The sequence below is a fragment of the Semicossyphus pulcher genome, unplaced genomic scaffold, assembly GCF_022749685.1.
Source record: "Semicossyphus pulcher isolate SPU_LCO1_2020_fin unplaced genomic scaffold, fSemPul1.0.p SCAF_21, whole genome shotgun sequence".
Classification (NCBI taxonomy): domain Eukaryota; kingdom Metazoa; phylum Chordata; class Actinopteri; order Labriformes; family Labridae; genus Semicossyphus; species Semicossyphus pulcher.
In genome coordinates, this window is record NW_027211695.1 from 8,049,218 (window position 1) to 8,062,080 (window position 12,863).

General features: G+C 44.3%; 1 protein-coding gene across 1 annotated transcript in view; it reads right to left on the reverse strand.

Annotated features, from left to right (window-relative positions):
* The window catches only part of ppargc1a (peroxisome proliferator-activated receptor gamma, coactivator 1 alpha), a 285,498-nt gene extending 272,961 nt beyond the window's left edge, over positions 1–12,537 (reverse strand). Inside the window, exon 1 of the mRNA XM_069672295.1 lies at positions 12,457–12,537. Within this exon, the coding sequence (XP_069528396.1) occupies positions 12,457–12,537 (81 nt within the window). The remainder of the gene's footprint in view (positions 1–12,456) is intronic.
* Between the last annotated feature and the right edge of the window lie 326 nt (positions 12,538–12,863).

The following is a 12,863-nucleotide window of genomic DNA, read 5'->3' on the forward strand; positions in this document are numbered from 1 at the left end:
GCAGGGGTGGCATGGAGTTTGTGTCCACACACTCACACAAATTAATACAAAATATTGATGCTGTTTGTTGGCACCATAGACTGTATAAAAAGATGGACGACATAACAGCTCCCTAAAAGTGAAGCCAAACCCTCTCTATCGCCCCCTGCTGACTGGCTTCAGTATAGGTCATAAAGCCCGCCTCCTCCATGTTAACAGATGGGACATGAGTCAAACTATAAAATCAAATTACACACCAAATAAATGTTTTTGAAACATGGTTTCTGTCATTATAGTTAGTTCTTATCATGCTGATTTACGTCCTTAGTGTTCATTTTTAAGTTTATTTTTTAAGGAGTTATTTGATGCTGTGAAAAGGATGATTGACAGCTCTGTTGACAAATACGGCTCCTGCAGCCGATCAGATTAGCAGAGGAGAGGAGGATCAGCGAGAGGAGACGTAACAAAAACAATCACTACAGTCATTGAAGTTTCCATACCTGTGAACGTCTGCTTCAGACCAACACAAGAAGCTGTTCTGCTGTTAAATACGCCGACGTGCGGGATCCTTGCTGTTTTTGTCAGTAAGTTAAGTGTGTGTTTTGGTTAGCGGAAGTGGCTACGGCTGCTTCACCCGCCGATCTCTACTGCGCAGTCTCTGGCTCCACATGACGTCACGATCGCAAGCTGGCAGCGCCTATCACGGGGGCTATTTTGGCATCACTTTCGTACAATGGGAGCAGATTGAGACGCGTCGTCCATCTACGTATACAGTCATTGGTTGGCACTTACTGACTTCGTTCCCTCCTGTCTTGAATGTTGCTTGTGTTGTATTAGCTCTCACATGTACAGCGCTTTGGACAAAAAGGGTCTGCTAAATGAAATTGTAACAATTGTAACATTGTAAAGTCCCGCCTCTGACAATAGCCAATTATAGTTTAGGATTTTGTGGTGGCACATCACATTTTAAGGGGGCCAAGGCCACCCCTCTGGATCCGCCGCTGTCAGAATGCAACAGAAAAAATATCATTTCAAGAGTTTTTTGTAGATGTAGGAGAAGATACGAGCAGAAAAAAACGCCAAATCACTGCATATTGAAAGACCCCTCCCCTATGGTAAAATTCAGCAGGCTTTATTATGCCAAGAGGTGGCCACTGAGTGGAGGAGAGGACACTGATGCATAGAATGCAAAGCGACTTTTAATTATTCTTGGGAAAAGAGCACAAGCCCTTGGCTTGTTTACCACTTTACCGGAAACCGCTTATGATTGCTTTGTAATTATCTCCTTGATAATGTAAAATTTACCCCCCACCTCCTTTCCGTCCACTTCTTCCCGCCGAACACCACGCAAAAGTGATCAAGCATTCATCATTTAGCCCAAATGTTTTAACTTTTATTCGGGGGAGGCGGAGGGAGGGCTAATAGATTATGGGTAATGAAGCGGCTCCAGCAGTAACACAAATAGGACTTGTTGTGAAAGACACAGGCTGAGGCACGCCTGCACCGCCGTAATCAGTCTCTCTTTTGTCTCATGATAAGCCGAGAGCCTAACCTTCACCCAAAGAGCACATCATTTCCCCTATGAGGGACTTAATGAGACATTAGCCATGCTAACAAATGGTGGACGAGAAAGTGAAAGTGACTTTCCAGGTAAAGGCCGTTTGCTTGACCATAATCAGTCCCCGAGTGCAGCTAAAAGATGGAAACAACTCCGAGGCTGCGTCTCAACAGCTTGCTGTGGCTTTTATGGCGGGCCTCGGAGGGCCCATCGGGTGGCATGTAACATCTTAATATCCCTCAAATAGAACAGGTAATCTGCTTTTGTTGTCGGCTCGTCGGCTGTGAGGCAGACAATGCAGTTTGTCCATTTGGGCTTGTAATTCTGTTTAGGTGTAGCGCAGAGCTGAAAAACAGCAGCTCGGGCATGTATGAATTTAAGGTGTATTTATTGTATTGAGGGTCATACACCCCAGGAGAATACTAGAATGTTTCTGCAGTTCACTTAAATGAGCATTTTCCTGCTTAATCCAAACAAACTCCATCTCAAAAACAGAAAGAAAGTCACAATCACAAGTCGTTTTCATTTAAAACAAACTCATCTTCCTTTTTAATTTTACACCAAATATGTGGCATATGTAGCTTTTAAGACGATTTTGACAAACCACCACAACAAATAGCACTAAAAATCCTTAAGACCCTTTACTGGATAATGCTCGGCTTTCAAAATAAAAGAGAAAACGTCCTTAACCCAAACTGCAACTTGAATGAGAAAAAAAATTGCCAAATTTATATAAGAGGAAAAGTCGCCACGGCCCAGTCAGTCATCCCTACCAACAGGGGCGCACTGCCCACCGGAAAACAGCATCGGTCTCCGGCAGGGAACGCTGTTTAGTGACGACGATTACGTGATTTCGAGCAAAAATCTCCGTCGCTTTCCATTATGCACGGTGTTTCAGGATCTGACTCGCATCACAATCTTACAGCTTCCATAAGATCGTAGATGCTTAGTCGGCGGAGCCATTTTTAGATCTGGAGAAAAAAAATGGAAACCTGCGAAAAAAAGACTTCAACATAACAATGTGTATTTCCGGTTACTTAAAAATATCCACAATGCAAAGCTCATGACTTTATTTTCCGTTTTTGATACATTAAAAATAACATTAAAATGACGGGCGCTCTTGGGCGCTATAGTGAAATATAGAACAGGCGCAGCAGGGCACTATGGGGTTAATAATGGGGAGAGAGTTAAGACAGAAACTAGGGGTGCACGATGTTGGATTTTTTGGCGATATCTGATATGCCGATATTTTCCAACCCCTACTGCCGATTGCCGGTTTTGATACCGATTTATTAGGCACATGTTTTTTTCCACCTAATTGCAAAGAACATCAAGCCTCCCCTGTAGTGGAATTGATATCATGCTTACTCTTATTGTAGTGGCCAAAAACTGCCGACATCTTGCACCCTGCTTTACACTTGATGGAAGAGGCATTGTACAAAAGGTCACGGGTCTGATCACTCATGTTTCTGAGCGCACCTGAATGCAGCATCCTTCCCCAAACACGGCAGTGAGGGAGACATGCCCGGACTTGTTTCAGTGATCGCCGACGGACTCTTTTTGGCGTGTGCATCCATGAATATGTCAGTCAGTTTTGCACTGATGTTTATGTTACTCTCTGTTAGCGTCGTCTTTGGCCGCGAGTGTATTTTTAGCGTGTTTGATGTTGTTAAGTCTGGTAAAAGTTTCTGTGACTTTTTAGTCTTTATTTGTACATTGTTGATAACTTTGCGTAGGCAGTGCACGCGCACACTTGCGCCGTGTTAATGGCGTAGCATTACGTCAAGCTTTTTTAGAGAATCATCGAGCATTTAGGCAGAAGCGTTGTTTTATCGGCAGCAAAATGACATATCTGCCGATGCCGATAACGGGCCGATAATATCGTGCATCCCTAACAAAAACAATGGAAACCGATACTATAGATGTAAAAAGGCAAAACGAACCACTGCTCTGATTTACTGTTCAGTGTGGAGCTTGCAATGCTTTCAAATCTCGATCAATATGATGTGCATCTGGCATCAATGAAACATTGAATCCTGCATTAATATTCTCTCTTTTGTGCAGCGCAGAGTGGCGATGTGGGACTTTGGACACAGTGGTGGTTGGATAAAGAAAGGAAGTGACGAGCCGGTGCGTGGAGGGGGCCCCGTTCCCCCCGCCGGGCCTCCCAGCTCAATTAGCTCAGCTCATCCCGGCTTTCTGCTGATGGGGAAAATCAGCACCAGCACACTGTACTGCACAGTCCGGGGAGTCCAGCCTGTTAGTGAGTGAATGAGGGAGTCAGTGTGCGCATTATGCGCCTGCTCATGTCTCTCATGCAGATTTTGCATTTGTGTATATGAGCGTGTGTGTGTGGGCTGTCTCATCTCGGTGAGACTGGAGCCCCACAGTGCTCTCAGTATCAAACACCTGAACCAATTAGGCGAAAAGTATCCCTCAAGCCACTTACAGTAATGTCATAAACAGTCATGCGAAACTTAAGCGAGAAGTCGTCTGGATTCACTCGGAGAGATAAAAACGATGAACTGGAGAGAGACCAAGAGCAGAAAGTGTGAGATGTGGATTATGAAACGAGAAAGGTTATATATTCCAACACTTTTCTGCCAACAACTCCAGGCTGAGAAAGAAACTTCTTCATGTCGAAATTGAACTGCCGACAACAGGAAAAAAAATCGATTAAAACTTTTTCTTTGCTCCTGCAGCAATCAAACTGCGAATTACCCTGAGAGCATTTAAGCACAGTGTCGTCCGCGCCGTGAAGGTACACTAGGTGGTCTGCATGGGAGATGTAGTGCATAAATCATTGAGATGGCCCCTGGATGTGCTTTCAGGATGTCCTAAAGAAGAAGAGAAAAAAAAAGAAAGAAGGCCAAGGTCTGACGGAGGCAGGCGAGGCATCGCTTTATGATAGTGTTTGGAGGCAGGGGCTGGGACCTTTTCAGAGACGTGATGCACATGCGTGTCAAAGGCAAAGTGAGATGGAAAAGAGCACTCAGGGTTGGCGGGGGGGGGGAAAACGTGACTGAAATTGCTCGGCCAGCACATCTCAAGGCCAAAATCTACTTAATCATGGAGTAGAGACAGTCCCCCCAAAAAAGGCAGTGTAATAATATTCCTGCATAAAAACTGCCCCTCCGCCTTCCTCGGTGACCCACAGCCACTTTATGACACACAATACACTTACCTGACAACACACACTCATCTCATCTCCTGCTTCCCAGAAATTAATACACCTCTCACAGTCTGCCTTTAAAATATAGCCAGGAATGCTGCAGTGCGCCAAGTAAGTGGCTAAACAAACAAAGTAAATACACTGATAATGCTGATGATAACATCCGAGGCGAAATGAAAGGATGAAGGTCAGTAATTGAGAGAAGGTGTGGAGATAGAGGCGCGGTGTGGTTTGTTTTTCTCCTGGCAGGGGTCCATCTGGGCGCGTGCGGCGGGCTCCGGGGCGGTGTAGGAGCACGTCTGTGCAGAGGTTAAGAAAAGCAATTAATCCACGGCGGAGATAATCAAAGGAACCTCCCCCTCTAGACACCTTGGTGGGGGAGGAAGAGAGAGACAGAGAGAGAAGGGAGGGAAGCAGAGAGACAGACAGAGAGGAAGATGGGAAAATACTTGTTTACAGGCGCTGCTGGTGCGATCAAAAGCGCGGGGGTTCGGCTCCGCCACCGGGGCCCCCTCCGTTTCAGGTGGAATTGATAACACTTCAGATGTACAATTCAATGTTTGTGAGAGTACTTTTACCTCCCGGTGAGAAGGCAAGGATTTTTCACAGTCTAAGCTGCGTTTCCTTTCATCTCAGATTTTGCAAGGTATCAACAGATTGTCAATGGTGAGGAAGACGTTTTCCCACACATAATCAAAGCACGCCGGAGTGTGTGCGAGCGCGCGCTTCCTTGTGTTGTGATGTTGATTCAGACGGAAGAAGGCTAGAAAACAAGATTGATATCTCTGAAGGCTAATATTGTGATTACATTAATTTATCCATGAAACAAACACCTCACAGGGACGAGATACAGACTGAAAATGACACCTTTTTCTTTTTTTCCCCTCGGCTTATATGAGTCAGGAGTTCTTTACATCTTTACATTTAACTAATGATTAATTTTAGCGCTCCATAAGAAATCAAAGCTTGTTGCTCCCTCTGGTGGTTCACATTTCCCTTTGGAATTGAAATAAAAGTGTGCTTTGGGTGCATTTGTATTTATAATGCGGGACTTCTTTTATTCACCCTGCACATCTTCTTCCCTTTGTACTCCCACTGCTCTGCTAAATCTTTCAAAGATGACCGTGGAGACAAGACAGCTACAACCGTGGATTGCATCGCACTTGGGCGTAGGCATGTGTGTATATAAATAAGTACCAAGCGCCATGTTGTTATGGTGTTGCTGTTTGAATTATTCAAAATCTGTCTGTTAAATAAAAAGCTTTCTTTACTTTCTTTTTATGCATTATTAGACAGTCCTCTGCAGCATGTAAACTTTCAAACAACATACTAAAAATGCAGCTCTATCTGTTTAGAGTATGTAAACATCTTGCAGCAGAACTCTGGCAGACGGTTAGCGGGTCAGCAGTGAGTAAGTGGCGGCACTTTCACAAAGTCTTGATTAGATAATTACCCATCCATATCTTGGCAATATGTTGCGAGGGAACAACACGCTTCTCATTAAACTGCCAACAGGCCCTGCTCCTGTGGGTTGCTATCAAAAAAGCAAGGTGTTCAGCAGATACACACTTGTTGATTAAAGAAAAGATGTGCCAACGTGGAAATTAGATACGCTCCTACGGGGGTAGTTGGAGGAGGTGGGAGTAGTTCTCGGTGCAGAGCAGACCGTGCACTCAAACCATGACGACTGTCTGCTGATACACAAGGCTTAAGTTAATCTTGCGTCTTTATTTACCATATATGGAAAAGACAACCTCATATGTTCCCGATGAGTTAATCGCTGGCTCCCCGCTCACACGCGCTGCCAGCTCTGTGTGAAGTGGCACCCGACCAAGCCAGTGGTGGCACTGAAGTGGCACCACAGGAACCCGAAGCTCTGCAGTGGGTAAGAGTAGAGCTCAATTGCAAACTAGGATTCACGCTATCAATCAATCTATTGGTTACTTATGAGATTTTCATTTACAGAAATGTCTTTTAAGTCACAATATAGAGTGAGGTAACACACTGGTGATTGAGCCTATGGCCCACTGATGAAAGCCTTTGCATTTGCAGTATTACAGACTGGCTGTCTGTGGCGACTTTCACGGAAAAAAATCATAAGCGGCGCCCAGTTAAACTCCTTTCCCACCAAAATTAGCGCGTTGACGCTGGTTTTTCCGAGTCGAGAAGATCCGCTTATAGATGCCGATCGTCTCTTTTCCCATTGCCAGTGAAGTATACTCCTGTCCGTCTCTTTTCTGCTGCGCCACCGTCTGACGCCACAAACACACCAGAGACAGGGTTAGTAAACAGTGAAGATGTTACGGTTGTTAGGTCTTTATTGTATCTATTACTCATTCAGTCTGTGTATTAAACTCGGCGGAGTCAAATTTGGAACGATGTTCGAGCGCTGTGTGATGGGCGGAATTTGTAGCTGAGATGACAAAGAGTAGCAGAAGTTACCGACGGAGCATAGCATCGCGCCGGAGAGGGGGCGGAGATGAGCGTGTCAGAGCGGGTTTTGTGTTCCCATCAATGCCGATTCGGGCTGAGGCGATAATTACCCCCGTCTACTGCTGAGTCATTTGACCCGGGTCTGAAAGCCGGTTGTAACCTTTCCAGCTGTTCGCGAGTTTTTTGACCAGTGGGAAAAGGGTATTGGTGACGCGTTTTCCATCACCCAGAAGTGATTGGTCTGTCAGAGAGGGTAGGCGGAGCTAAGCTGCTGCTTTTCCGGTCTCTGCAAGTGTTGCGAGTAAACAGTAATCTACTATGGCTGGCTATGACTACAGATACAACTTCAAAAATAAGTGAAAATCCAGTCTAAAAATGAAAAGCGACCGTCAGCGAGGAAAAGCAAGAGTTATAAACGTCACAAAGAGAGCCAACTGTGGATGACACACATGCAACACTGTCTGGATATATGGGAAGTGTGCTCCAGCAATTACTGTTTATCGCCAAAGGTGCCGCCAAAGAGAATGAAACTGAGATATTCGAGATTACCACTTTAACATGTCTTGTTTTGCGACCAACAGTCCAGAAGCCAACGATGATCGAAAACAGAAAAACACTGCCAGTTCGTCTTCTGTATTCATTTAAATTGTTCATAAAGGAGAGGATAAAAAGGGGAATACTTCCCTGACAGTATGCTTACACGGAAAATATAACATTGTACTTGAATCTCCTGTCAATCAATACGGAGCACACCCTAAATCCAACATTATGACGACAGATTCTCTCTGCTGAACGTGTGATCAGAGGAGAAACACTCCACAAACTCACATATTTTACTGTTTTATCCCTTCCCTTGCTGTAAAGTGTGCCTCCACTAAATCCATTCAGGCTACAGACTCATTACACAGACAGAGAAGTGACTCGCACGGATCAAATACTGTACATAAGAGCGCACACAAAGGAGCTTTCATTTAACCGAGCCACTGACTGAGGCCCAACGTAACTTGAGCCTCGCTGTGATGAAACACGCCGTAGGCAGAAGCAGACACATAAAAAAGTGCATTAGTCCTTACTGCTTCTGAGAGCACGCTGCGTTACCTGCAGCTTTTTTTTTTTTTTTTCCCAAACGTCTCGAATGATAGGCTTCGCCCTTTTGAGCTGGACTGCCAAGTGCTGGCACGCTTTTTGTCCAGACAAACTGAATACATTGCTTTTGAAGAGCGACGAGGGCCTGGAATTCTAAAAAGACATGCACAAAATGTGTGATGAAACTTTCAGCACCACGGACAGCAGCCTCGGAGAAAACCCGAGCGAGTGTGAGAGACGCAGAGGGTGGAAAAAGAAGGAGAGACGGAGTAAAGTGGGAGGCAGTGAGTTCATTTGATAATTAAGCAAAGACATCATCTTCTCCACCCCACGCATTTCAGCTATCCCCATGTCTGCTCTTTGAAAAGTGAAGGCGCTTACCCCAAAACACACACACACACACACAAGCACACCAAACACTCCTGCGGCAAGACCCAGCTTTTCCACAGTTTCCCCCCACCCCCATCTCTGTGTCTTAGGCTGAATAATGCAGGGCCTTTACCCAGCGCTCAAGCATGAGTGGATAATCTGGCCACAAGGACAGGCTGTGTCAACATTTCCCTTTACTTCCTTATTTATTTATTTACCCGCCCGCCGTAGGACTCGGGGAGGGCGAGGGAGGATATGTGCATGGCTAACAACATGCTGGTCCAGCAGATGACCTGCTTTCAAAAGGTTCACTTATTTTTTTTTTTTTAACCAGGACGGATTTTTGAGGGGAAGAGTGCGGACTGTACCAAAGTGGATTTGGGGAAGCTTTTTAGGGAGACCAGAAAATACTTTTAACTCTTTATAGGACACAGACATGTAAACAAATGCAACTAACAATCATGATCATTATCAGTTTATCCAGTGATGATGTTTCCTATCAAATCAATCTATAATTTCTGCAACATAATGTCATAATATTCTCTTTGAACTATTTGAATTATAATTAGCAAGCAGCACCTTTGATTGACAGGGCTGTGCTTCATTGTTGACAAGTGTAATTACAGTAATATTGAGTTGAATTCAGTGTTAGTTTTTTCCGACCAACACTCCAAACCAAGAGCCTTTGAGAAGATGGAACCAACCGATGTTTGATATTTTGTTTGACACCTGACTCTTGGACGTTACGTATATATTGCTTTCATGTTTCAAGGCACTAAAAGTAAGTGTTAAGAGTAGTTATATTATAGATTTTAGAGGGGAAAAGTTCAAAGATTACAGATCTGGTGGCCCATATGATAAATGAATGAAATGGACCTTTTCGGTAGCGCCTTTTATACTGTCAGTCTAAGGCGCGACTGTTATGCCTCCTCTTTAATGTAGGCAGAATGGTGGGCTGAAGTCGTTTCGCTGCTGAGCCGACATCGGACGTCGGACGTGTGTGAAGCTTGCACCTTTTGCCTCGACAGAACACGGTGTACAGACACATGCTGGGACGGCTTTTCGTCGACTAGGGATGCACGATATTGGGTTTTTTGTCGATATCCGATATGCCGATATTTTCCAGCCCTTTTTGACGATTTGGATACCGATATTAGGCATGTTTTTTTTATTGCAGAGAACATTAAGTCTCCCCTGCAGTGGAAGTGATATCATGAATACTCTTAGTGTAGTGGCCAAAAACTGCCATACCGCAGACATCTCGCACCCTTCTTCACGCTTGACGGAAGAGGCGTGTTGCAGGCAGTGCGTGCACACATTCGCGCCAAGTCAATGTTGTAGCATTACGTCAAGCTATTTTCGGGAATCATGGAGCATTTAGGCAGAATTAAAGCATTTTATTGGCTGAAAATATTGGCAGATATGTAATTTTCATCGCAGAGGCGGCGCAGAGGCGACGCAGAGGCGGCGCAAATGCGGCGCAGCTTTGTTACGGCACTGTTGCAGAATCGCAATGTAGAAAAGGGCTAATGCTGATTGTGCACCGATTTCACTATGCAAAGGTACTCAGGAAGCTGCTTTCTTGAACAAATAACTTTCTAAAAGTATATTTCAAATTATAAGATCATTTCAGTGCGGACCGTGCTCTGCTACATGTGCAGCAGGCAGTGCTGAGAGTATGAGAGTTGGAACCCACTAAGCTCGATAAACAATGTAACAACATAATTCCTAAATCAACCCATGCAGTGGTTTTCTGTATAATATGATCTGTAAAAAGAAGCTTTCATGTCAGACAACACGCAGATAAAAATGTGTATCAGGCCCATATCGACCAAAATATCGGTAGAGCGATATATCAGTCTGGCTCTAAAAGCCAACTTCAAACATTTAAAAATCATAAAGTAACGTTATGAACTCTCATTTTTAAACCCTCTATGTTCGAGCTGAACACAAGGGATTGTTGTGAATACAGCCACAATCTGGGCTGCTTAGTCAGTTCTTCATTGAGGATTTAACTGTCTTAAGTTTGTAAGTGTGCGGCTCCCAATTGATGAGCCAAAATCCATTTTGCAGCACAAACTGCTGAGGCTTAATTGTTGCACATTTAAAAAGCCATTCACAATGACTTTGCAATTCTGAATCATGTTTGGGATGCCTTTTTGTTTGCTGTGCCTAAATAACTCATACAATATGACTCTTAGCACAGCCAATCGCAGGCTCACGCTTTAAGAGCCTAATCCTCTTTAATTTGTGATTACTTGTAATTCAAAATGGAAGCCCACTAAACCACAGGAGATTTATTGTTTAAATGTCCTCCCGCACTGTTTTGCAACCTGGGTACTGATAACAGAAATAAATATCCTGTATATATATCCTGAGCTCTCATGGTGGCATTCAAGTAAATTACCATAAAAATCACTGTACAAATATTTTGGCATCAATCATTGAGCATAAATTGCTAAATAGCTGGGAGCCCTCTTAGCATTCATAGAGAACGATTTCATTGGCATTCTTGTGTGCAGATGACTTTAGCCTCACACATTCCTCACACAAATTGGAATGTGAGAATTAAGAGGGATTTCATACAGCACGATAAGTGTATTTTAAAGGCAGAACTGATTAAGCTTGAGGGAAGAGGGAGGAATTAGGTAATTATCTCCGAGCAGACACCACTGCTGCTCTGCTGTGTGAGAACAGGCCCGACACTCGGGGATCAAAGCGCTCAGCATCAAGTCTGCTCTCAACTACGAACTCAAAAGTGCAACTCAAGTTTGCATTACCTGATTTTAACACAGACCTGGCAACCCGTGGGTCTCCGGACACAGGGATATGAAAGAGCTTGTGATCTCTGCGTGAAAAGAGTAATGTAACACTGAAGATGACGCATGTCAGTTTCTTCAAAAGGAATGCTAAGTTTGTGTGTGCCTCTTATTTATTTATGGAATTCCTGGCATTAGATTTATTTTGTCTACTAGGTTAATTCATTATTGATTTCAAGGGCAGGATGTGTGAGCCCTTACAGAGAGATGTGGAAGTTCGGGAAGGAGACCTTTCAGAAAAGTAGCTCAGAGACACTGTGTCGGCTGCTTTTCCATTTCGTTATCGCTGTAATGTCAAGCTGGAAAAGTTTGTATTAGGAAGTAATAAAGTAGGGGTATCCGGGACCCTCTAGGTCAGTGGTTCTCAACTGGTCAAGCCTAAGGAGCCACCACCACCTCTTAATGACAAAACCCAAAGTTTTTTAACCACCCAAATTTCTTCAATGAAAAATGATGCAGTTTGAACTTGTGACACAACAAAACATCACAGTGTGTAAACATCACAAAACACAACAGTATTGTGTCAACCAAAATGACCAGCAAGTCAAATCAATTAATTCAATCAACAACAATCTTTTTCCAACAGAAATAAACTTAAAAAAAACTGCTATTGGGCTCATCAACTTTTAAGAATGTTAATATATGTAGTTAGGATACGTGGATCCATCAGGTGTGAAAAAAACTACACTACTACTGCACGCATGTCATTGGAAACCCATGTCCTTCAAAATAAAAGCACAGCATAGACTTTTTGCCATCACTTTTTTTTTTCAAGCACACATCTGCAACCCACTGAAAAAAGCACCGCGACCTACTTTTGGGTCCCGCCCCACCAGTTTAGAACCAGGGCTCTAGCTCATTAATTAGTCAAGATTTAAGTTTCTGAAGTTGCAACCTGCTCTCACCTCACCTGCCGATAAACTTCAAGTATGCGTTTAAACTTATCTGACTATTTTTAACACAGCATGTTCTTTATATACAACAGCCAGGCTCATTTTTCCGAAAGTGATTGCGTTTTGCTGGAGAGACTGGTGTCCTACCTGCTCGTAGCAATTCTCCCAGGTGAGGTTCAGGAGGCACGAGGAGAACAGCTCATCTTCGGTCCGGGCATAACCGTCCATGGTGTGTGCCAGCCGTCTCAGTCGGAGGAGTCTGCGGAGCTCTTGCAGCTGAAAACGGAGATTTGTGTCTTCAATTTGTCTTCCCTCGACGCGTGTCTCAGTCTCTGCGTGTCTCTCTGCCCCGCATGCCTCTCCGTCCGGCGCCGTGCGAGCTATCAAACGAGCAGCGGCGGTGAGCTGGCTGCTGTTTCCTCCGTCACGTGGGCGTCTTCTCCCAAAAAAAACCACAAAGTGGGATGCTTTCGAGGGCGATGGTTCCCAAAGTGTGGTCCGCGGACCGCATATAGGTGTCAATGCGGGGTCAAGAGTGAACCCCACATGAGGAA